General features: G+C 33.8%; 2 protein-coding genes across 2 annotated transcripts; both read right to left on the bottom strand.

The window, feature by feature from the left end:
- Positions 1-16,421: 16,421 nt before the first annotated feature.
- LOC133180524 (uncharacterized) lies at positions 16,422-18,875 on the bottom strand. Its single transcript, XM_061315022.1, has 5 exons — positions 18,720-18,875; positions 18,236-18,610; positions 17,560-17,752; positions 17,335-17,469; positions 16,422-17,236 (listed from the first exon to the last, which is right to left on the bottom strand). The coding sequence occupies exons 1-5, from the start codon at positions 18,873-18,875 to the stop codon at positions 16,428-16,430; spliced, it is 1,668 nt and encodes a 555-aa protein (XP_061171006.1). The 3' UTR covers positions 16,422-16,427.
- Positions 18,876-19,976: 1,101 nt separating this feature from the next.
- On the bottom strand, positions 19,977-21,028 carry LOC133180372 (uncharacterized). The gene is made up of 3 exons (XM_061314915.1): positions 20,572-21,028; positions 20,233-20,413; positions 19,977-20,079 (listed from the first exon to the last, which is right to left on the bottom strand). The coding sequence occupies exons 1-3, from the start codon at positions 21,026-21,028 to the stop codon at positions 19,977-19,979; spliced, it is 741 nt and encodes a 246-aa protein (XP_061170899.1).
- Positions 21,029-22,207: the final 1,179 nt, after the last annotated feature.

The following is a 22,207-nucleotide window of genomic DNA, read 5'->3' on the forward strand; positions in this document are numbered from 1 at the left end:
TCATTGAAATCAAGTTTTGATTGAATAATAAAGCGATGACGTTTTATGAAGTAAATAAACGATTTGCTTGTTGTCAGTTTCATTAAAAACTGCCAGTAACTTAGATCCGCCAACCGGAAACGCCACCGTACTCACGTTTTTGCTATTTCATGGCTGTTTACAGAAAATAAAAGTAGACTTTTAATTTAATGTACGACATTTACTATGCGAGTGAAATCTAAATATAGTTTACGGACATCATCTTGTATATATATAGTGTATTGTTAGAGGAGTAAGTAAGAACTCTGATGCACCCGTTTCGGAGTTTATTTGCAAAAATTATTAATTTATAAGTATAGATATATACACATATCAGTACATCTCTTATTTACATAGTGAGGAGCATATAGGAAAAAACTATATATGTAATGAATCTATTGATTTCATTTTGTATGATTATATATTTATATACATCAACAACCACATGCCAACTTCAGACGCTGTATTCGCCTTTGGCAGGATCCTAATGAATACAAAGAAATAAAAGTACGGACGTAGATAAATTAATAGAGGTAAGAAAACACAACTTTTTTCTAACATATCTTAACGCATTCCTTATCTCATTAAGTAGACTAAGATCTACATTAATCTTTTACAATCCAACGGACAGTTCACTGAATGAAGGTACATGTACTTCAGAAAAAGACATGTAGATTTAAGCATTGATTCAAAACATAATAACCTGATTCCATATTCACGTATAACACACGAGTAAGAAAAGAATAATTATGTATATATAAAAACAGTGAAAAATTACAATTTTAGAATCTAATTTCATGTCAAGTTTGTGGATTTCTAAATTGGAGATGCTTTGGATTATAATAACAGGTATAAAATGAGGTCCAACTAGCAATTTTCTTTCCTTTATGTTGCTTTGCCAGAAATTTTGCCCGTATTCTATCGCGTTAGGCTCATTATTATGCATTATCTATATTAAAAAACTTAGCAAAGCTGATGTTCATGATCTCCAGTTCAGTTCCAGTCCAGTTCGGACGATAAATATGAAGTGTTTTATATGAAAATAAAGGGTTTTTTCTCTCCAATAATAATAGTATAAACATAAAACGAAGGTATTCATACATTAACAGGCCGTTATATTCGGGAATAACGTCGTTTTCTGCCTTGTCCCTTTGTAACAGAGAGGCACCTTCCACATATACCTTTTAACGAAAAAGTTAAAAAATCTCACAGCTCTTCGAAATTTGTTCTTTAACATCACATTTAAATCTAACATATTTGTTGAGAACATCTGTTCAGAGAAAGGATACGGAAAACCACTGGAACAAAGGTCTTTAAGGATATCCCATTCAATGAATTTTTAGGTTCGAAAAGTGAAGAAGTTTTTCCATGCATATTTTAAATCGAGTAATCAAACACCTTCCATGTCCTGCAAGCATGTCCCGGTGCCTAAATGACGTCATGTCAAATATGTATTATAATTAATAGCCTATGAATTTATTCCGAATTTAGGTTCCAAATTTGTTTTGGGAATGTAAGTCTATGTGCATTTCCTATTTCTTTATTATTTAACATATTTTTGTACCTTCAAACTTAACATGTATATTTTCGGCTGTGCGTTTGTCTTTCCTTAGGTAGATTTTTTTTTTTGGGGGGGGGGGTGTTAAATAGATGATCATCGTCAAACAATTATCAACCGGAAAATTTAAATATTTAAATCTGCATTTGAAGAGTTGGCATAGCTTGACCTCGCATGTAAAAGATAACACAATGATAGAAAATTAGGAACATAATTCTTATCTTGATGAAAATAAGAAAATACTTTTTGCCAAGGTTCTGTCTACAGATTAATATTAGTTCAGTGATTAATTATTCTTTAAATTCATATACACTGCACATCAGACAATCTCTTTCGACGTCGTTTTTAGCGTTACAACGTTTAGTAGCAATTCTTGACGTTGCGTCCTAATGATTCGATACGCTCAATAAGTTTATGTAAGTTTGCTTGATTGTTATTTTTTGTTATTTCAGTTTAAGCCACATATACCTACAATCTCCCATTTGTCAGAGCTGCTCGGGGAGACCTCATATTGAGATCAATCATCAACATCCACCGGAAGCCACAGATTTAAAACGGCACTCCTATCAATGGATGGTATGAATAACATAACAGGAAACTGTTCACATGGCAGCTTAAATTGTTCCATTCATAAAGAAGATGACTATTCCGCAATGCTACCCGTATATATCTCAGTAACGATTGTTGGAATCCTGATCCTCTCGATAAATGGAGGAGTTTTCTTTATTTTAATGAAAGATAAGGATATACGAAAGAACCCCTATAAGTTTTTAGTTCTCATGTTATGTATGAGCGATTTTATAATCGGTCTTGCAAGCATGACTATCTGTCCCTTAATTTTCAACCCTTTGTTAAACAGGAACAAGATCTTAATTGTCCTGCAAACAGTCTTGGCGATCAATGGTTTGTGTCTGTCCCTCTTACAGACCTTTCTAATTAGTTTACAGAGATATCTGGTTTTATGTCGAGAAAACTGGAACTTGTACTTTTTTCAACAAAACCGAAAGTATTATATTTGTTTGGGCAGTTCATTTGTTGTAGTGATTATAAACTTTGTTCTTGTTTCACCCCCTCACGGGGATTTTGATGCATTCAATGAACGTACTTTGTCATATGTCTATCACGGACATTATCTGGCACACTCAATATACGTAAGGTCGGTTTCTCTATCTCTGCTATCAATGACGCTTATCCTCTACTCTGTAACAGTTCGCTTTGTTTTGAAAACTTACATGAAAATAAATCCTGTAGGCAATTCAAACTCCACACACGTAAAGACGATTCGTGTTCAAATGGCGCAGCTACCTACGACTCCCCGTTCCTCAAATGATAACAAGACATCTGTTGAAAATCGTCAAGAAAATTCACAGTTCCAGAGTCATGCCAGGATGTTTTCGTTGAGACAGAAAAAAGTTGTCAGCACCTTGAATTTAATTGGTTTATTAATTGTTTTTCTTGTTGTTTTGACAGGGCCTTTTATTCTGTCACTTTGGAATGATAACATACATTTTTCCTCAAATGCCAATCGTGTAGTCATCTGTCTATGTTTTTTAAATTCTCTTACAAATCCATTTATATATTTGTGGAGGTTGTATGATGTCCGAGGAACTGTCAAATCAAGACGTCTTGTTGGACGTTAATTACAATTAGATGTGAATGAGACAAAATAAATAAAAGATATCAGAAAGACTGCTATTTGATTTCTTCTTTTTTTTTACATACATATTAAACTTCGTTACAATATTGTTGATGTCACCTTTTGTTAATCCTGATCCAGTAAATTTCTTAATATCCTGCACTACATCCAATACGTTACCGGTAAGTGTTCGGTAAGATTCAACTTATTGGACAGCTACAGGTAACATTGAAATGAAAACATAGGGCGACGCAGAGAAATAAACAGCATTTAAAAAGCACTCTGCAAACAATTTAATATAAGCACTGGAGAAAATGAACAGCGTAAATTATAAATATTTCACATGATAATTCTACTGAAATATGCAGGAATAATCCGTAGGGTGAACTGTATATCTCGAGAAAAATGTAGATGATTGTATATTGTTTTACGTCCCATTCGAGAATTTTTCACTCATATAGAGACGTCAGAAAAATGTAGAAAATCCGTTGCAAACTTAAATCGATTAATTCACAGTTAATACTCTTCATTTCTTATTTATTCATGAACAATGTAGAGAATTTGGTTTCTTATTTGTACATGGAAAATGTAGAGAATTTGGGGACACAAAGAATCATACGGTATTGGATGGGTTTTCTTACACATAAGCCTTGCAGGTCCGTTACAACGGTTTCAAAAGTGGGGGAAGGGGGGCAACATCCCAAAAATATCCTCATCCGAGTGTTGCGTTGTAAAATGAATAAATTTTCATGAATTTAATAGAACTTACTTTTACGCATGCGTAGTACATAGTTAAAAATGTCGCAATGCGGTTAAATAAGACCAAACAGATAGTGCTTATATTTAGCCATATAAACCAGTGAATCGCTGATTTCTACGATTGAAAAACAACGATGGTAATTCTAAAACTCTTTTTTTTTTTACCTAACAGTGCCAGGAGAAGTCGCCAAAAGTAGAACGAGATCTGTTTACCTGTAGGTGTCCAATAAGTTAACAATTGGAGTGTTCGACATTGGTGAAATGTTTTAAGGTAGTCCGATCCCCAGGTTCTGAAAATCAGCTTTTAAGTAATTAATGCTAACAAAAATGTCTCTGATTTCACATATTAACGTGAATTTAACCATTGAATTTCTTCAAAAGTTCATCATTATAGTTATTAATCATATTATATGGGGGAAATTATCAAATCTCAAATATATTTTCAGGAAATGCGGGGGAAAAAAACACCAGCTGTGCATTTTCTAATTGAAAATTGATCATCAAATATAAGTTAGGATAGAAAAATATAGGCATCCAGGTTTTTGGAGATAATTGCATCTTTTTAGCTCTACTGGTCAGAGACCAGAAGAGCTTATGCGATAGTAAGGTGTCCGGCGTCAGTCCGTCCGTCTGTCTGTAAACATTTTTTTTTTAAACGCTACATGTACTCCTCCTACAGTTTTGGTCTGATTTCAATATTACTTGGCACACAAGTAGACTACACAAAGATACATAATTCATAATTAATAGAACATAATACATAATAGAAATACATCGGTTTTTGATTTCGATGAACGGCGTTGCCATGGTTACTAAAAATAGAAATTTCTGAGAAATTCCTTTAAAAAGGCTACTCCTCCTACCGTTTTCATTTGATTTCAATATAACATGGCACACAAATAGATTATACTACGATACATAATTTAGATTTTGATAAACGGTGTTGCCATGATCTTTAAAAATAGAAATTATTTCTGTGAAATTTCTTTAAAACACTTCAACTACAGTTTTTATTTGATTTCAATATAACTTGGCACGCAAGTAGACTACACTAAGATACATAATTAAGTGTATCATTTAGTGTATTGGTTTTTGATTTTGATGAACAGTGTTGCCATGATTACTAAAAAAAGAAATTTCTGTGAAATTCCTTTAAAACACTACTCCTCCTACAGTTTTGCCTGATTTCAACATAACTTGGCACGCAAGTAGACTACACTGAGATACATTTTTAGTGCATCGGTTTTTGATTTTGATTAACGGTGTAACCATGGTTTTTAAAAATAGAAATTTCTGAGAACATTACCCCTCCTACAGTTTTAATTTGATTTCAATATATCTTGGCACACAAGTTGAATACACTAAGATCATAATTTAGTGCATCGGTTGTGATGAACGATGAACAAGTTTGCTATGGTTATACAAAAAGAAATTTCTGTGAAATTCCTTGAAAACGCTACATCTCCTACAGTTTCAATTTGATTTCAATATAACTTGGCACACAAGTAGACTACACTAAGATACATAATTTAGTGCATCGGTTTTCGATTTTGATGAACGGTGTTGCCATGATTACTAAAAATTTTAATTTCTGTGAAATTCGCGATATTCATCAAGAGTTGTAGCATAGTGGTTAGCGCGTTGGTCTCAAAAAGAAAATGATACTCAGAGTTTTTATTGCTGGGGTTCGAACCCCGAGAGTACCACGTATTATAAAATTTTCCTCAGAAAAGTTTTGTATATCGTAATTTCATAAATTTCAATAATGAGAACTTTACTCTTAATGCTAAATTCATAAATTGAATACGATTATTATATATCTGAAGCTACAGGAATTCTGCACGCCTTGTTCCCCCATCTCCTTTCATAAAAATGTTCATTAAATTTTCTTCTTTCAAATGAGAAAATATTGGACTTTATTTTGATTATTATTTAATTTGTAATTTTTTCTGTGAATTTGGACGAATTAATGGGGAAAAGGTGTGGATCTACTTTTATCTCCTGATAGACTTCAACTCAGTAAAACCACACAGTGATAAAAATTGAAAGAATCATATTTAAAACTGCTCAGTGATGTTAAAGATGCTATGAAAATTGTTAATAACGACAAAATCGTGGTAACAAATGTATAACAAACGATGGATAAATATTACTATGTATTAAAAAGGCGGATTACACTGGGGGCAATAAGGGTCTTAGGATTTTAAACCTAATATTTTTTTGACACAGCACCCCCCGCCTCAAAAAAAAAACATAAATAAAACAACCAAAGCCAAAAAAATGTTTACGCAGGCACCCGGCATGTACAGAGACATTATTCTTCTTCCCCGCTCATAACCTAATCCTACACCATCCATACGAATAACGAAATCATACACACTTTACTATTATATATTTTCTGAATTTTTGTAATAAAACAAAATAATTTTGAATTTGAAGATATTTGTTGGGGACACCCCGGTACCCCCCCCCCTTCAGAAAAACAAATTACGACTCATGAAGGAAATATAGGAATATTACAAATATTAAAAAAGTCGCCCGCGTGGCGCAGTGGTTATAGTGTCTGCTCTAGAGTCACGGAGTAAGGAGTTGATCCTTACGTAGCGGGTTAGAATCTCACTTTGAGACGAGGATACCGGTCCTTCGGATGAGACCGTATAAATCAAGGTCCCCTGTCGCAGTAGCTGCTGGCACGAAAAAGATCCCTCGCTGCTCAATGGCCCTGAGTGCCGAGTATAGGTAAAAAAAATTCAGCTCTCCACCGGCAAATGGATGCGTCTTCATATGAGTGAAAAATTTTCGAGAGGGACGTTAAACAACAAACAAAACAAAAGTAAAAAACAATTACTGGAAAAAAATGATGTACATGTTGGTCTTCTTTGTTACATTTTGTCTTTGGTGTTACTGTTCTTTTATTCCTTATTTTAAAAAAAATCATCTAAAATTCATCTTCAGCAAGTTGTTCTAAGTAAAATTTACTCGATAGGAAAAGCAAAACTGATAATTAATAAGACAAAGTAGTTTTATTGCAAAAAAAGTTATAAATTATGCCTGCTTCCATTTTCATCCTACGATTTACAGAATGGTAATTAATTTTTTGAAAATATTTTTGGGGCATTACACAGAATTTAAACTTTGGATGACATTGATTTATGCGTCCTTGTAAATTACCTAAAATACGAAATTTAAACTTTTAAAAGTAATATGTCTTGGATAACGCCTGGCTAGACTCAAATTAACTCTAATTGTATATTGTTTCAGTAGAATATGAAACTCTAGTTAAATTTAACATACTTATTAAAAACAGTATGGTTCACATGTAATTACCTGATGGAGAGCAATAAGCCAGATCGTGTTATTGCTAACAGGGCAGTGATTTGCCGAGTGTCATATAATCCAACAAATGAATATTGATTTGCTTCGAACCTCGTTCGTCCATTGTCCGCTGACCCCCGGAAACAAAACTTTTGTCTTAACCCAGTTAGAAATAAGTTCATTTGGGACGTCAAACTCGGCAATTTTCGTTTGAATCTATTCGAGGAAATCTTTTTTTTTTTTTCAATTTTGGAAAGTCAGTTGGAATTGTTCTTGCACTATAAATGCCCTTAAGCCTAACAAAAGCCACGCGGTTGAGAACTTATTTAGCCCAAGTTTTTAGGTCAATACGTTACAAAAGGCTATGGTGTTTGAGAATTCCAGTCGTTGGAGAAATTGCATTTTGTGTCGAAACAATGCCACCTTTTAATCGTAATTGTTTTTATATAGTCTTTTAAATTCGCCTCATAGTTTCCCATATAAAAGGGGACGTTCTTTGTCATCTTTGGGTAAATCTGTCAGTTCTTCCTTAGAAAATAAACAGTCGCAAATATGAGGATTTTATACTTGGAATAGTGCTCCTCTCATCAGGACTTACAAAATCCTCAGTAAATTTCCTGGCGGCATTGCTTCAGCAAACTTTGGACATTTTTGCTCGAACCTCGGGCCTGTAATTATTATAGTTTCCACGTTTTTCCTTTTATCCACCGCTTTCGATAATTTCGTCATAAACTTCTTTATTAGCTTATATAAAATCGGGTTTATATAAAATCGGTTTATCAGTTTCAAGTAATAATTCCGATTTTCTTTTCGGTGTTCCGTTCAAATATTTGAACAAAGCCATCTTCGATCGACAGAGACTTGGCCATTAGTAGAAAATGATATTAATGAAGCGTTCTGCAGTTGTGATAATCGCTTGCTTAATATTCTCATCAGATCATCCGGGGTACGGTTATTTGTTTATATGGCGTTAAATAGTTATTGTTCTTTAAGGAAATTCAACATAACAGAATTATCTTGTTATCATATTCAAGCATGGGTGAATTTAAAACGGGGCAAATCTGTTGCTAGTGTGATAGGATGATATCCGTTGCTGGTGCGATAGGGTGAAATCTGTTGCTAATGTGATAGGGTGAAATTCGTTGCTTGTGTGATGGGGTGAAATCCGCTGCTAGTGTGATAGGGTGAAATCCGTTACTAGTGTGATAGGGTGAAATCTGTTGCTAGTGTGATAGGGTGAAATCCGTTGCTTGTGTGATAGGGTGAAATCCGTTGCTAGTGTGATAGGGTGAAATCCGTTGCTAGTGTGAAAGGGTGAAATCCGTTACTAGTGTGATAGGGTGAAATCCGTTGATAGTGTGATAGGATGAAATCCGTTGCTAGTGTGATAGGGTGAATCCGTTACTAGAGTGATAGGGTGAAATCTGACATGTCCCTCTTTTTCTACTCTTGTTTTATATATTTTCTTAGTGTAAATTTTTGTTATTATTGAGCAACATGAGTTTTGATTAAAGCAACATGCATGACTTTTTAATCACTAGATTAAGCAACATGCATGACCTTTTAATCACTAGATTAAAGCAACAATCATGACTTTCTTAAGCGTACGAGGTATAAGTTAAGCTCAAATGATGCACTTTTATTAATTGACAAAAAGATTTAGAATATTTACCTTTATGCAGGGCTATGTAAACGATACATTTACGAAAATGTATAATTTACACCCTTACGGTATTGAAGTTGCATGTAAATTTGTACTCATTTGATTTGCAAAATGCAAGTGTAAAGTGTGAAGGTTTCACACTGTTAAGGTAGTTTGATCCTCAGGTTTTGAAAATCAGCTTTTAAGTAATGGAAAATGCTCACAAAAATTTCTCTGATATCACATAGTAACGTGAAATTACCAATGGTATTTCTTCAATGTTCATAATTATAGTTTATCATATTATATAGGGAAAATTGTCAAATCTCAAATATATTTTCAGGAAATGCGAATAAATACACCAGCTATGCATTTACTTTTTGAAAAGTGATCAACAAATATAATTTAGGATAGAAAAATATAGGTATCCAGGCATTTGGAGAAAATTGCATCTTTTTATGCCTACACAGTATTTTAATTCTTCTCTTCACCTCAATTATATTATCATACATAGTGTAAAAAGCGTGTGCTATCTTTGCTAGACATCACATATCACGTCTAGTTTCATATCATGCTAATAACTATTGCTAGACTAAAAGAAAATCAATTTCTCTAAAAATGAATTCATTTTTTTCTTTTATGGGGTACAAATTTCAACTTTTTACAAGTCCGTTTCGAAGACTTCCAAGAACCTTGAATCATATTGAGATGCATAAAATGAACATTTTTGCACGAAAAGATCTCAATTTCAAGCTTCATTTTAAGACTTTTTTTAATAAAATGATAAAATTAAGAGTTATTCTTCCTGGCTGAGGATCGGATATCCTTAACTAATTTGTGTTATGTCTTTTCCAAGGTGTTCAAATGGAGCTACAGCCAAACTTAAAGAAGACTAGCGTAATGGGAGATATGAGGTCCCAGACCTCCAGTGTTTACAAAAACTAACTGTGGTCCATGTTGAAAGCAAATTCCATTCTGCAAACTTAAGGCATCATGGATTAGCAAAATAGTTAATGTAGAAAGTGTTACACATCGAGTTTACAGTAATATTTTGCAACAATACAATATTTCAGTATTTGATATCAAAAGTAGTGCATGTGACTTTACGGCAATGTTTTTACAGCATTTAACAGATGCTTTCGAACAGTATATCAAAAACACTTAAACTGACATTGACAAAGCAGCTGGGTGTGATGCACGACTATTTTGGAAACTGATAAGCAGACAAAAACCCCGACGCGATAAGATTTATCCAGAGATAATATACAAAGGAATAACTGCAACTACACCCGAAGCGGTAGCTGATGCTTTTGCAGCATATTACTTAGACATTTACACTCCCCATAGTGATAGCAAATATGAAGATGAAAACAAAACACAAGTGGATACAGAGTATGAAAATATCAAATATGATAGTGAAAATGATGTACGTCTTGAGTTCGAAATCTCGGAATCAGAAATATCTCAAGCTACTTATGCCCTCAAATTGCGCAAGGCTCCCGGTGTGGATGGCATTCAAGCAAAACATCTAAAATATGGCGTTGTCGCAGTTACGCATCAACTCTGCAGACTATTCAATGGTATCATGAAGGTCGGTCGGATTCCTAAAGAATGGAAAATGGGCATCGTAGTTCCTATTTACAAGGGGGATAACAAAGCAAAAAAACTCTCCAGATAGCTACCTACCGATGTTTGTTAACACTGAAAAAATATTATATAATAGAATAACAGGAATTAGTCTCAGTAAAATCAAATTCCAAACCCCCAACAGCAGGGATTTCAGAGGGATCTGAGCTGCATTACGGCAGGTTTTAACTTACAAGAAACAATTGGGCATTTCAATTATCATGGCAGCACTGTATACACTGCATTTTTAGATTGTAAAAAAAGGCATACGATACAGTTTGGAGAAAAGGTCTTATGGTAAAACTGCTTAAATTGGGTTTAAAGGGTAAAGTATGGGAAATTATAGATGACTGTCATTGGGACACCGAAAGCTTAATAACTGTTAATGGGCACATGTCCCAATGGTTTGGAAAAAAAAACAGGGTGTACGGTAGGGAAGTTTACTGTCTAGCTTTTTATATTGTGTCTTTATTAATGATTTATTGAATTCATTAGAGTGTGTAAATAAAAGTTTCGGTGTAAATAAAAATTTCGGTGTATATAATGAAACATCCACAAACCCAGCCTTAGCTGATGATATAGCATGCTTAAGTTTAAGCCCGAACGGGTTACAAAAAATGTTGGACATTGCATATAAGTATTCTTGTTTATTGCGCTTTTCATTTAATGCGCAAAAGTCATGTATTTTTGTTTATGGTAAGGGCAAGCCCACAACACAGCAAGTTTGGAAACTAGGTGGTGAAAAAATTCCGTCGAGTGACAGCTATAAGCATTTGGGAATCATCCAACATTGTCGATTCAAATCCAGTGGCCGAACAAATAGCTGCAACAAGGGTAGAAAAGCATACTTTGCCATACGTAATGATCTGTCCAATAATACCAACCCTTTAACCCTTGTTAGTCTATACAGGAAAATTGTGTTAGGCCAAAATAAAAAATACCTTTGTTTCCCCTAACGCGACCGACCCAATTAAATAGCGCCGACTGAAAAGTTTTTTTAATAAGATTTTTCAAATATTTTTTTTAATGTGTATCAACTTTTATAAAATACAATTTCATAAAAATACTTTATTTTATTTGAGTTTTGATCTAATCAATAGTTCATCTATGTTTTTATGTTTACTATATGGGACCACAGAAGTTGTAAATATATCTGCATATTTCATCCTGGTGAATAGAATTCAGACGTCCTTTCTTCATGGGTTAAACTTCGTGACTATGACATTGCGTATTCATTTTATATGATTTTATTCAATTAAATATTGTTTACCTGCTCTTTCTAAAATAGTTTTGAAATCATGATACAACTTCCTGAGACGTCCAGTGTATTCCTCTTTAATTAGGCCCTTGAAGATTGGTTGTCTCTTTGTTTTCAAGTCTTTTGAGAATTGTTAGGATGTCAGCATTTGAACATTTGCCCAGTGAAGGTTTGGCCATTGAGCAGTGAGGGATCTTTTTCGTGCCAGCATCTACTGCGACACTGGACCTAAGATTTTACGGTCTCATTTGAAGGACTGGTCTCAACGTCCCGTATTGGGATTTGAACCAGCTCCTTACTTCGAGACTCCAAAACGAAATGCTCTAGAACCACTGCACGATTCGAGGCCCTTGAAAAAGTACATTGCATGTGTAAGTACTGGAAGCTGATAGTGGGTTTGAAAAATATACTAAGATGCCCGGTCTTTGCATATCCGAGAATCTTGTCTTTTTAAATATTGGATTTCAATAAATTTACAATACACACTGTGAGATATTTCACAAATTCAATTGAATTATAGTTGTGAATTAATTTACCTTAAATTTTGCTTTTAAACGGCATTTTTGTGATATTCTGTTTACAAATCGCTTTTTTGTACTTTACTTATTTATATAGGTATTATTCCATTAAATTTCAGAATGTATTTTCAAAGCTGCTATCAGAAAATAAAAAATATATTACCTACCTACCTACCCAACTTGAGATTTTAGGGGTCGGGTTAGGGGAAACAAAGCTATTTTTAATGGTGGCCTTACCTACTGTTTTATATGGTTGCGAGCTGTGGAACGATTTAAAACAAACGGATTTACATCTCCTAAATAAATTTCAGCATTTTGTGATAAATGACATACAGGATCTTAAAATTTCTATTAGATAAGATATGTGTAAAAGTACGCTTGGGGTACATCCCATTATCTCAGAAATAGACAAGCGAAAACTATTATTCTTTGGGAAACTGTGTAAATTAGACATTAACACTCTAACAAAAAGCATCTTCTTGGCAAGATTATATGACTTCTTACGAAACAATAAGAAACATTTTTCTGGTTTTAAGGTATTCAATGTATAACTAGTAAACTAATTGTTCTCGAACAATTAGAGGTCTTTCCACCTTCTTTAAATTTCATATATTTTTCACATTTTACTCTATAAAGTTAATTTTTATACCAAAAGAATCCATAAATGGCTTGAAAGATAGAAAAAATGAAAAATTTAACAAATTTGAAATGACCTTGACCTTTGACCTTGAACAAATTTTCAAGGTCAAAGGTCAAGGGTCACATTGCACTTGACCCCATGCTTCTATGCCTTTTAGTTTTGAAGTTATAAGGTTTAATAGTAAGCGCAAATACATTAAAGGGCAATAACTCATATAAGGGGTCAATGGATACTTTCGCACTGAATAGATTGAAGTTGTGTCTAAAGACCCTGAAGACATTAGTGAAGGTTTTGTGTCTCTACGGTTTACGGTTTCGGAGGAGTAGCGATAACAAGGTTTTCAATAAAAGGGGCAATAACTTTTAAAGGGGTAAATCTTAGGGGACAAGTACGAAATCTTTGAAATAGTTTTAAGAGAACATATTAATGATGCAAAGATATTTAGTATATGTTGAAAGACAAAAGAGATATAAAAAGAGCTTAATTTCTTATATTTTGAATGACCTTGACCTTTGCATATATTATATGGTCAAAGGTCATTGAATCTTATTCAGTTGGTCCCATGTCTCTATAATTTATTGTTTTGAAAATTTTTAATTATTTGTAAACATCAAAAACTTTCAGGGGCAATAACTCATAAAAGGGGTTGACGAATACTTTCGCAATGAAAAGATTGAAGAGTCCCCTCAATTAGTCGAAGTCATTTGTGAAGGTTCCGTACCTCTACGGTTTATGGTTTCGGAGGAGTAGCGATAACAAGGTTTCTATCAAAAGGGGCAATAACTGCGAAAGGGGTCATAGGTTATACGCGTTGGGTCAAATTTGTTCCTAACTTTTTATGACCTTTACGGTCAACGAATAATCTTTTCGATAAACATCGAAACAAAAAATCAGCGGAATAATAATAATAATAATAATAATAATAATAAACAGAAGAAAATCAATAGGTCTTTCCACAGAAAGGTGGAAAGACCTAACGAGCAAAATTTGGTACAGAATTTTACTTTCCATTTTTATAATCAGCATATAACAGGTCCCTATTTTTGAAAAATTCATGAACATTTACCACATAGTTTACTAAATATCTGAAAAAGTGTACAGGTACCATTTTTTGTATTTCAGCACTAACGGCTTTATTAAAACCTTGAGTAATAAAATATTTCACATTAATGATAAATGTGTGTTAATAGAATATTCTTAAGACAAATAGAGTAGAAAGAAAATAATATAAAGAACAAATCAAATTATAAAGGTCTTTTGACTTTTTTAATCACTCAAACCTTATGCACTGCTTCCGAGAATGTCTTGTCAAAATGCAGACCAATACACAAAGTGGCCAAAATTTAAAAAACTATTGAGGTGCATCCATATTCAGAATGATATAAATTTAAAGACATATATAGGCAACATATAAACCTAAGAAATTTTTTTTTCACCATCTCATATTTTTTCTGTATGACTTATAACAACCTCTACCCCCAAAATGTAAAATCTGTGAAGTGTTCCTCTGATGTACAAAGATATGCAAAATCAACACAAAAGTTAAATATTTACATTTGAAATGATACAAGCTGGTATATAATGTATGAATACTTCAGGATAATGAAAAAACTTTCAATATATACAATTTTTTTTTTAACTTTTGTCTGTCTGTCTGTCCGTAACAAATTTTCGGTGCACTTTCCTCAGCAACTTCTCATAGCAAATGCATGAAATTTTAGCACATTCTTTGTTTTTGCATGCCATATGGTAAGATTCATTTTTTACAAATCTGATTTCAACTTCCTGTTTATCCATGTGTTTGTTCATATCAAATTTTTGTCAGTTTTCTGAGCAACTACTCATGGCAGATGCTTGAGATTTTAGTACATTCTTTTAGGCATGTTTTATGGTAGGATTCATTTTTGTATGAATATAAATATGATGTCAAATTCCTTTTAATAGTGACTTAGTCTTATGAGAGTGTATTATTCACATCAGAGCAGGGGTATTACTAGTGAGCATTGGCTCACAGACTTCTTGTTCACCGTTTTTAGACATGTTAGAGGAAACATATCTCTTGATGGGTAATAAAATAGTACTGAGTGTTTAAAAAACATGTCATGACTTTTGATGTGTATATTTTTGCTAAATAATCATGACAATCAAATATTCACAAAATTATATTTCATATTACATTTTCTGGCAATATAATTGTGATATAAACAACATAAAAAAAGTCATTATTTTTTATAATTGAAGTTTTGATTACATCTTCAAAATTCAGGTTATGTTTTTTCTGCAAAATGAATCTATGGATATTTTAGAACTAAACTATACAAACAGTAAGGGTGCAACGATAAACCGTTTGATGGTATATCGCGGTATATTTTTCCATGGTTCAATTCACGACACGCTAAACTGATATCGCGGTTCGGTTCAATCGGTCCAGAATTATCCGAATCATCCGTTTTGTTTCCTTTTTTACAATTTCAAAATGGCTTCCGCGCAAAACGTGAGGTCGCCGATAACGCATTAACAGAAGTTAAACTCATCTCCAGCATCTTATAGACCTCAGATTTAGCACTGAGAAGGACTTAATGTGATTATATGTTATAGATGTTAAGACAAATGATAAACCCTTTAGATCTAAACGTATTCTTTGGTAATACACGATATTTCATCACGTGTGTATTTCGATGAGAATTCACTGTCTTGTTGACTAAAACGTGTTAACACGAGAAATATGACAACTGGTTTTCTACGTAAATAAAAGGAATAAAAGAATGAATGTCTTCCTTTTTCATTCCAATTTAAAAAGATTATTAGGAAAGGTCCCCGTAGTTCCCTGTAAATGTTCATCATTGGTTTAGAATATTGTCAAAACTCAAAGATGTACCAAATAATCCAATTCAAGTTAACAAAATTTTATTTTAATTATTATAAAAAAAATATCAACATTTTATATAACCCTGTCAAGTTAAAGAAAAAATATGGTGACAAACTTGAAAGACTTTTAACCCTTGTCATGTATCGTGATACGTATCGTATCGTGAACTGAATACCGTGATACGTATCGTATTGTGAGGTTAGTGTATCGTTGCACCCCTAACAAACAGAAAGTCTTCAAATTACCAATACTAATGCATAACATGCAAAAAATTTTGTTAAAAAACACAAAAACCAAAAATAAAACACAGACTCTATAGTCATAAAAATTACATAATTCAAAGAAATTGATTTCATTATCTATTTTTCTTGTACAAAGATCTATAATTCATTAGCAAAATCAAAGTACATGAATTGAATGCTTAAAATATAACTAATATGACATATTGTAGACACGAAATTGGACGCTAAACATAGAAAAAAATTGGAATGGCCTAACAGCAAAGTCGAGACGTGTTTGCTGAAACACCCTGTATGTTTTAGTTATACATAGAGAGTTTACTAAACTAACACTGAATTTTAAAATGGTTTACAAAGCATTTATGAGTTTGGACACAACATCATCTAAGGTTTTCCTTGTGCAATTAACTCTTGCTTGTCCTCTTGTTTTGTCAAGAAAAGTATTTCTCAATCCATCTTCACCATCACGATTCTTGATTGCCTTGAGATGCTGAAAAGCCAGCCCAGATCCTGCTATTTTCCCCGCCATGGACTTCGAGATAACAGCATTTTGCACAAGTCCTGTCAGTGAACTGTAGTTTTTAGCTTTCTCACCATTGTAGGTAAGTTGCTGCAGAACTGCATTTAAAGGAAAGCTAAAGGTTAGAACATCAACACTGGACAGCAATGCATGTTGTACAAGTTTTCCAAGAGCTTTCACATCATCGACAGCATTGTGGGCACTGTATGTGTCATTCAAAAGAGAACGGAAAAGACTCTCTTGCTTATATGAATCTTGATCTTTAAAACACTTCTTGAACATTGAGAGACTATCTATACAACAAGTCACAACACTGGCTAGTTCAACATCTTTCTCTATGTTTTTAAATGTTGATATCAGAACTGGAAAATCGAAACGCCGTCCATTGTGAGCAAATAAACATACATTTTTGAATTTCTTCAGATTCTTTATGAATTTCTCTGCAGCAGAGTGAATATTCTCCGACTCCACTAATTTTCCAGCAACAAATACACCACTAGAACTGGCAACAATACCGGTTACTGTCCGTGCAGTATCTGTCTGAGCCATCTTGGGTCGAACATAGGTGTTGAATGCAGATCCACTTTTAAGTTCAACAGCTGCAATTTGCACTATGTGGGGCATCTGCCTCCCTCGTACTGTAATTATCAAATTAAAAAAATAAGCTATATAATTTAAATATTTTGCAAGTAAAAAAAAAGAAAATACGTTAAAAATAACACCTCAGAATACTCACTAAGATCTGTTGTTTCAAGATCAAACATAACCATTGTAGGTTCCTCTGTTGATGATAGGGTCACTGGTTTGAAACTTCCTGGCATAACTGGATCTGGTAGTTTTGTGATGTCAGGATGTTCGCTGTGACCAATACCTGTAAAGATTAGCATAAATGTAAATATAAAATCTTGATGATGTTAAATATTTGTTCATTCTGTAGAGTGAATTCATCATCCTAATTTACCGGACTGATAGGAATCTCCCTCCAGTGTTTCCTGAGCTCCCTGAGTGACAAGTCTTTCTTGTTTCAAAATAAGACGTCTAAGCTTAGTTGAAGGGAGCTGAATTTTGTTCTGCACCTCTCTGCGCCTTTTCATCCTTTTCCTAGCATGTTCCTCAGTAAACTTTCCAGGAGAAATACCACCTTTTTCATTTGCCTAAAATAAATACCAGTTTCACTCATTTGCTCACAACAACATTTTTGAAAATCCATATTTACAATATTTTATTGATTTGAAATAAATTTTCTTATTTCAAATACACATTGCTAGCAAGAAATAACTATGAACTTACTGAGTCTTGAAACTGTTTCCATACATTAGTATAAACTGGAAGAAAGAGAAACATAAATAAAAAAGTTCAATGTTGGTCCAAAGAAAACAAACAAAAATAACACTAAAATACATGAACCAAAGCCAAGGTAAAATATCTGCACAATAAACACGTAATGAGAATTCACAGTTCTGCTTATATGAATATAGAAAGTATATCAGGTATTGATAAATTCTATTTAGTGTTTCAAGTATATGGAAATATTTTACTGGCTTCACTTCAGAACTCCAAAAGTTTTTCAAATTTTAGTATATCCATAAGATTATATCAAAATAAAATTATTTCAATGCCCTTTTTTAACAGCATACCATCGAGATATATCCGTGTCCTTCATTGATAAATGCAGCAGTTGCATGCACTTTAAAGTCGATGGACTCAGAATTTCCATAATGGAGGGACTTTGGAGCTCCAAGTGTCACCTCACGGTTTGCATGCTCGCACTGCTGGCTTGAACCAAGATCTATGTATTGTTCAGCATTGGCTATGAGTGGTTCAAAAACTTCCTCTAGCTGATGTTGTAAATCGGTGTCTTTCAGTGCTGTTTTGTAGGGCAGACTTCTATGTTGATAAACACCTCCTGGTTTCCGCAAAAAGCCACAAAATCTTGGTTTGCAGTGCTGATGGTCTCCAAACTGATGTGGAATAAGGCCTCTAAGATTTTCTTCCAATCCCTGTTTGTTACCCTGATTTTTCACAAAAGCATATTTTACACACTTCTGAATATGCATAATTACAGTTTTACTCAGTTTTTTTCCCCTTCAGTTCAAACAAACACTTTCCAATGTTCTTCACAACATGGCTTTTGTCAAATCGTTTCTTCATATCCAAATTTAGCTCTGATCGCAAACGAGCAATTAAAGTATTGTCCCCGTCCCCTTCAATGTACTCTACCGGTTTTCCTTCATCAATCAGCTCTTTTATGCCTTGGATACCAGTCGAACTCTCCATGCTTCTTGCACTACCATGATGGTTTTGAACACAACGATGCTTTCTTACTGGGAGGCTAGGTCGGTTTCTCCTCCACCACCTACAGGTTCCACATGTCCAATGACCAACTACTGTCTTGAGAACTTTTTTCCCATATTTTGACTTGCTCATAAAAAATGTATGTGCTAAAATGGAAAAAAAAGTATGCCCAGTTTTTACATCACAAGTTTCATCTTATTCATAAACAAAATAACATTGTTTTTTTTCTTATCTGTAAAATCTAGTTCATTTTACCTGTGAGGCTATCGAATCCGCGTTTATGCCAAGCCGTATCAACAGCACAAGTCATACCCCTCCTTGTCTTGCAAGGAAACCTCTTGTCTAGCTTTTGATTCACTGATTTCTTGAGAGTGCCTATGGACTTCGATTTTATTTTCCTTCTCCGTGACTGTGAGGGTGGAAGACAATTAGTAGTAACTGGTGTACAAACAGTACTTGTGTCATCCCTGTAAATAATATATAAATATTTATTTCAAAATATTGGTGTGCCGTATCATCTTGCTCATTATTACCTGATAATGGTGATTTATTATATATGTCAGGACATGCATAACATATTTTTAATATACCAGAACAAAATACTTGCACTGACTGGCCAACCTCAGGAGTGTTGGGCATTCCATGTTGTGTAGCTGCAGTGGTGGAGGCAATGTTTTGGTTAACTCTGAAATTATTTAGTTTTACAGTAGATAATAAATACATGAAAAAAAATTAAGGTCATATACAATCAAACTATTGCATAATTCAATTTTTTTTAAAAATCACATTAACTTATTGTTATTGTCTTATACAATCAAATTATTGATTAATTTAATTTTTAAAAAATCACATAAACTTATTGATATGACGATATCAGTTAACGTATCAGTGTGTGTACTTTCTGTGGTCAGTATCAGGTGATTCATTATCAGAGTCATCAAAAGCGTCATGCAACTAGGTCTTTAGCAGCATCTCTCTGAAAGATCATTACATTAAAAAATAATTTAAGTGACATAAATGTCAATAAAATTTCCCTGCCTATAGGCATTGAATGTACCATTTGAATTCATTGAAATTATTTAATTACTTAGTTTTTGCTGATGCATCCGGTAACACTCCAACTCCCAGATCATCCAATATTTCCATACTTTGGGAGGCGTCACTGGACTCTGCATTAGCCACTTCACTAAGAAGAAAAGCTTATATATTAGCAACAGAAAAATGCCAAGTTTTAATAAACCATCAATTCAAATTATAGTTAATGAACCAATTATGTACACCAAATTTGATACACATTTTCATGTTCAATAATACTGCATATTAAACTGATTAAACTTACCCCATTTCCACGTGATAAGCTTCATCAGCTGCTTTCTTTGTGGTTAACTGGGCTATACTTTCTACATTTTCTCCTGCACGCCGCTCCATAGCCATTAATGTTTTATTGTTCACTGTTGGTATGTTCAGCGTAGACAGGAGGTTATTGACTCGATCTGGCCCTCCTAGACTGTCTATCATAGCTAGAAACAATGTAATCCTGTACAATGACTGTGCACAAGTGGTTTGAAAAAAAAATGGTATTAAACAGTGAAAGTTTATTTTAAACATTATATGACTGTTACTCAGTGTGTACATCTGTGATTTTTCTTAATTTCTGAAACTATTTGAAATAACAAACCTGTGCCTAACTTAGTATTCACAACAAAACATGGCATTCCTGTTCTTTTATCCTTCTGTCGACGCGTCTTCCCATATGGTACCATGTTAACTTCACCACGCTCGAGATTCATGCATACGACGTACAAATATCTACCAAGGCCTCGTCGTCTCTCTCCTGTAACATTTTCTTTATAAAGAGGAATCGGTCCCATGCGACAGGAGGAACATGCGGATAGGGCCTCCAGCAAAACACCTAGCTCCATAACACGCCGTCCGTCCTTCCAGTTACGGTTCACATTTTTCCCGAGATCATGGATGTTATTAAATAAAGGACACCGTCTATCTTTACATGAATCGCCAGGGCACTGATGTCCACTTAAATAATTATGCTCAGTTGAGACATATGTTCTTTTAATTCGAACTCTTTTGGGACCTTTCTTCGCGAACCGACCTCGACTGTCCCTCTGATCGGCCATTTTGGTTGCTTATGAACGATAACTCTTATCAGGAAGACCGGAATAACTCGAGGGAAATCCCCCATTCCGAAGTGTTACGGAAATTAGCGGGAATGTACGAGCTCGTTATACATCGAATACCTTAAGAAGGATTTGTTCGAAATATTGATGAAATACAATTTAATACAATACCTACAGATGTTTAGTGAAAACGGACAATTTCCCGAGAAAGGGACTTGGAAAATTATTGTTATAAAGGCTATCCATCACTTCCATACTGAGGCTTGGAAAGTCCGCACAGAAGCTGACCCCGACTTCAGAATGTTTAGAATCCTTCATAATAGCGTTAAACCTAGCAAAATTTGGAAATTTACTTTTTCGTTCGATGATGTTCCATACATCAAATTTCTCACCAAACTCTGGACTATCCCACCTTCATCTACTGTACAAATCTGTGTTTTATGTCAAAATGTGTATGATAATCTATTTTAGCATGCTGTGTTGGGGTGCCCACTCACTAGTCATATCAGAAATGCTTTCTTTGACAGCATAGAAGATAACTTTGACGCACACTTGTACGTAGAGCTCTCACAGTCAAGCAATGATGTGTTGTATTTAACGTTACTAGGAGGGCTCTAACCAACGTCTTTAACAGATATAAATGCCATGAAAGAATTTATTTAAACAATTTGTTTGTGGTGCTACTGCCTATTATGGCAAGGCTACTCAAAGTGTTGAAAATGTTCACTGAAAGTATGATTATTTTTCTTTTTTCTCTCTATTTTTTTTCTTTTTCGCTTCTCTTTGACATGTATATAATTACGTTATTTTCACCTGTCGTATCCATTTTCTATGATGTTCTTTATGCATTATAATATTTAATTTGGATGTATCATGAAATCTCCGAAAGGGGGAAATAAAGATTGAATGAATGAATGAATCAATTTAATTATAAGCCCCTGTTTTTTAACAATTGGATACAAAGTGATATTTTACATGTATACACGAAAGAAATATTTGACGAATCAGGGGAAATATGATACAAGTTATTTCTGGAACATACTGAAAAGAAAGAATGATATGTGAATAAAACCATTAAAGCTTTTAAGCAAAAAATTGTTCATAGTCTAAGTAAATGAAAGTAGAACCAAATGTACATTTTTATGCCCCTGGATCGAAAGATCCCGGGGGGTATTTATT

The sequence above is a fragment of the Saccostrea echinata genome, unplaced genomic scaffold, assembly GCF_033153115.1.
Source record: "Saccostrea echinata isolate AGI-Se365-2 ecotype Australia unplaced genomic scaffold, CSIRO_AGI_Sech_v1 ptg000006l, whole genome shotgun sequence".
Taxonomy (NCBI): Eukaryota; Metazoa; Mollusca; class Bivalvia; order Ostreida; family Ostreidae; genus Saccostrea; species Saccostrea echinata.

Coding starts and splice junctions, on each gene's coding strand:
- LOC133180372 (XM_061314915.1), bottom strand. CDS start 21,028: ATGGCCGATCAGAGGGACAGTCGAGGTCGGTTCGCGAAGAAAGGTCCC. Junction 20,414..20,571: donor GAATACTAAGTTAGGCACAG/GTTTGTTATTTC, acceptor CATTGTTTCTAG/CTATGATAGACAGTCTAGGA. Junction 20,080..20,232: donor GCTTATCACGTGGAAATGGG/GTAAGTTTAATC, acceptor TTTTCTTCTTAG/TGAAGTGGCTAATGCAGAGT.
- LOC133180524 (XM_061315022.1), bottom strand. CDS start 18,875: ATGGAGAGTTCGACTGGTATCCAAGGCATAAAAGAGCTGATTGATGAA. Junction 17,470..17,559: donor GGGAGATTCCTATCAGTCCG/GTAAATTAGGAT, acceptor TAATCTTTACAG/GTATTGGTCACAGCGAACAT. Junction 17,237..17,334: donor TCTTGAAACAACAGATCTTA/GTGAGTATTCTG, acceptor TGATAATTACAG/TACGAGGGAGGCAGATGCCC.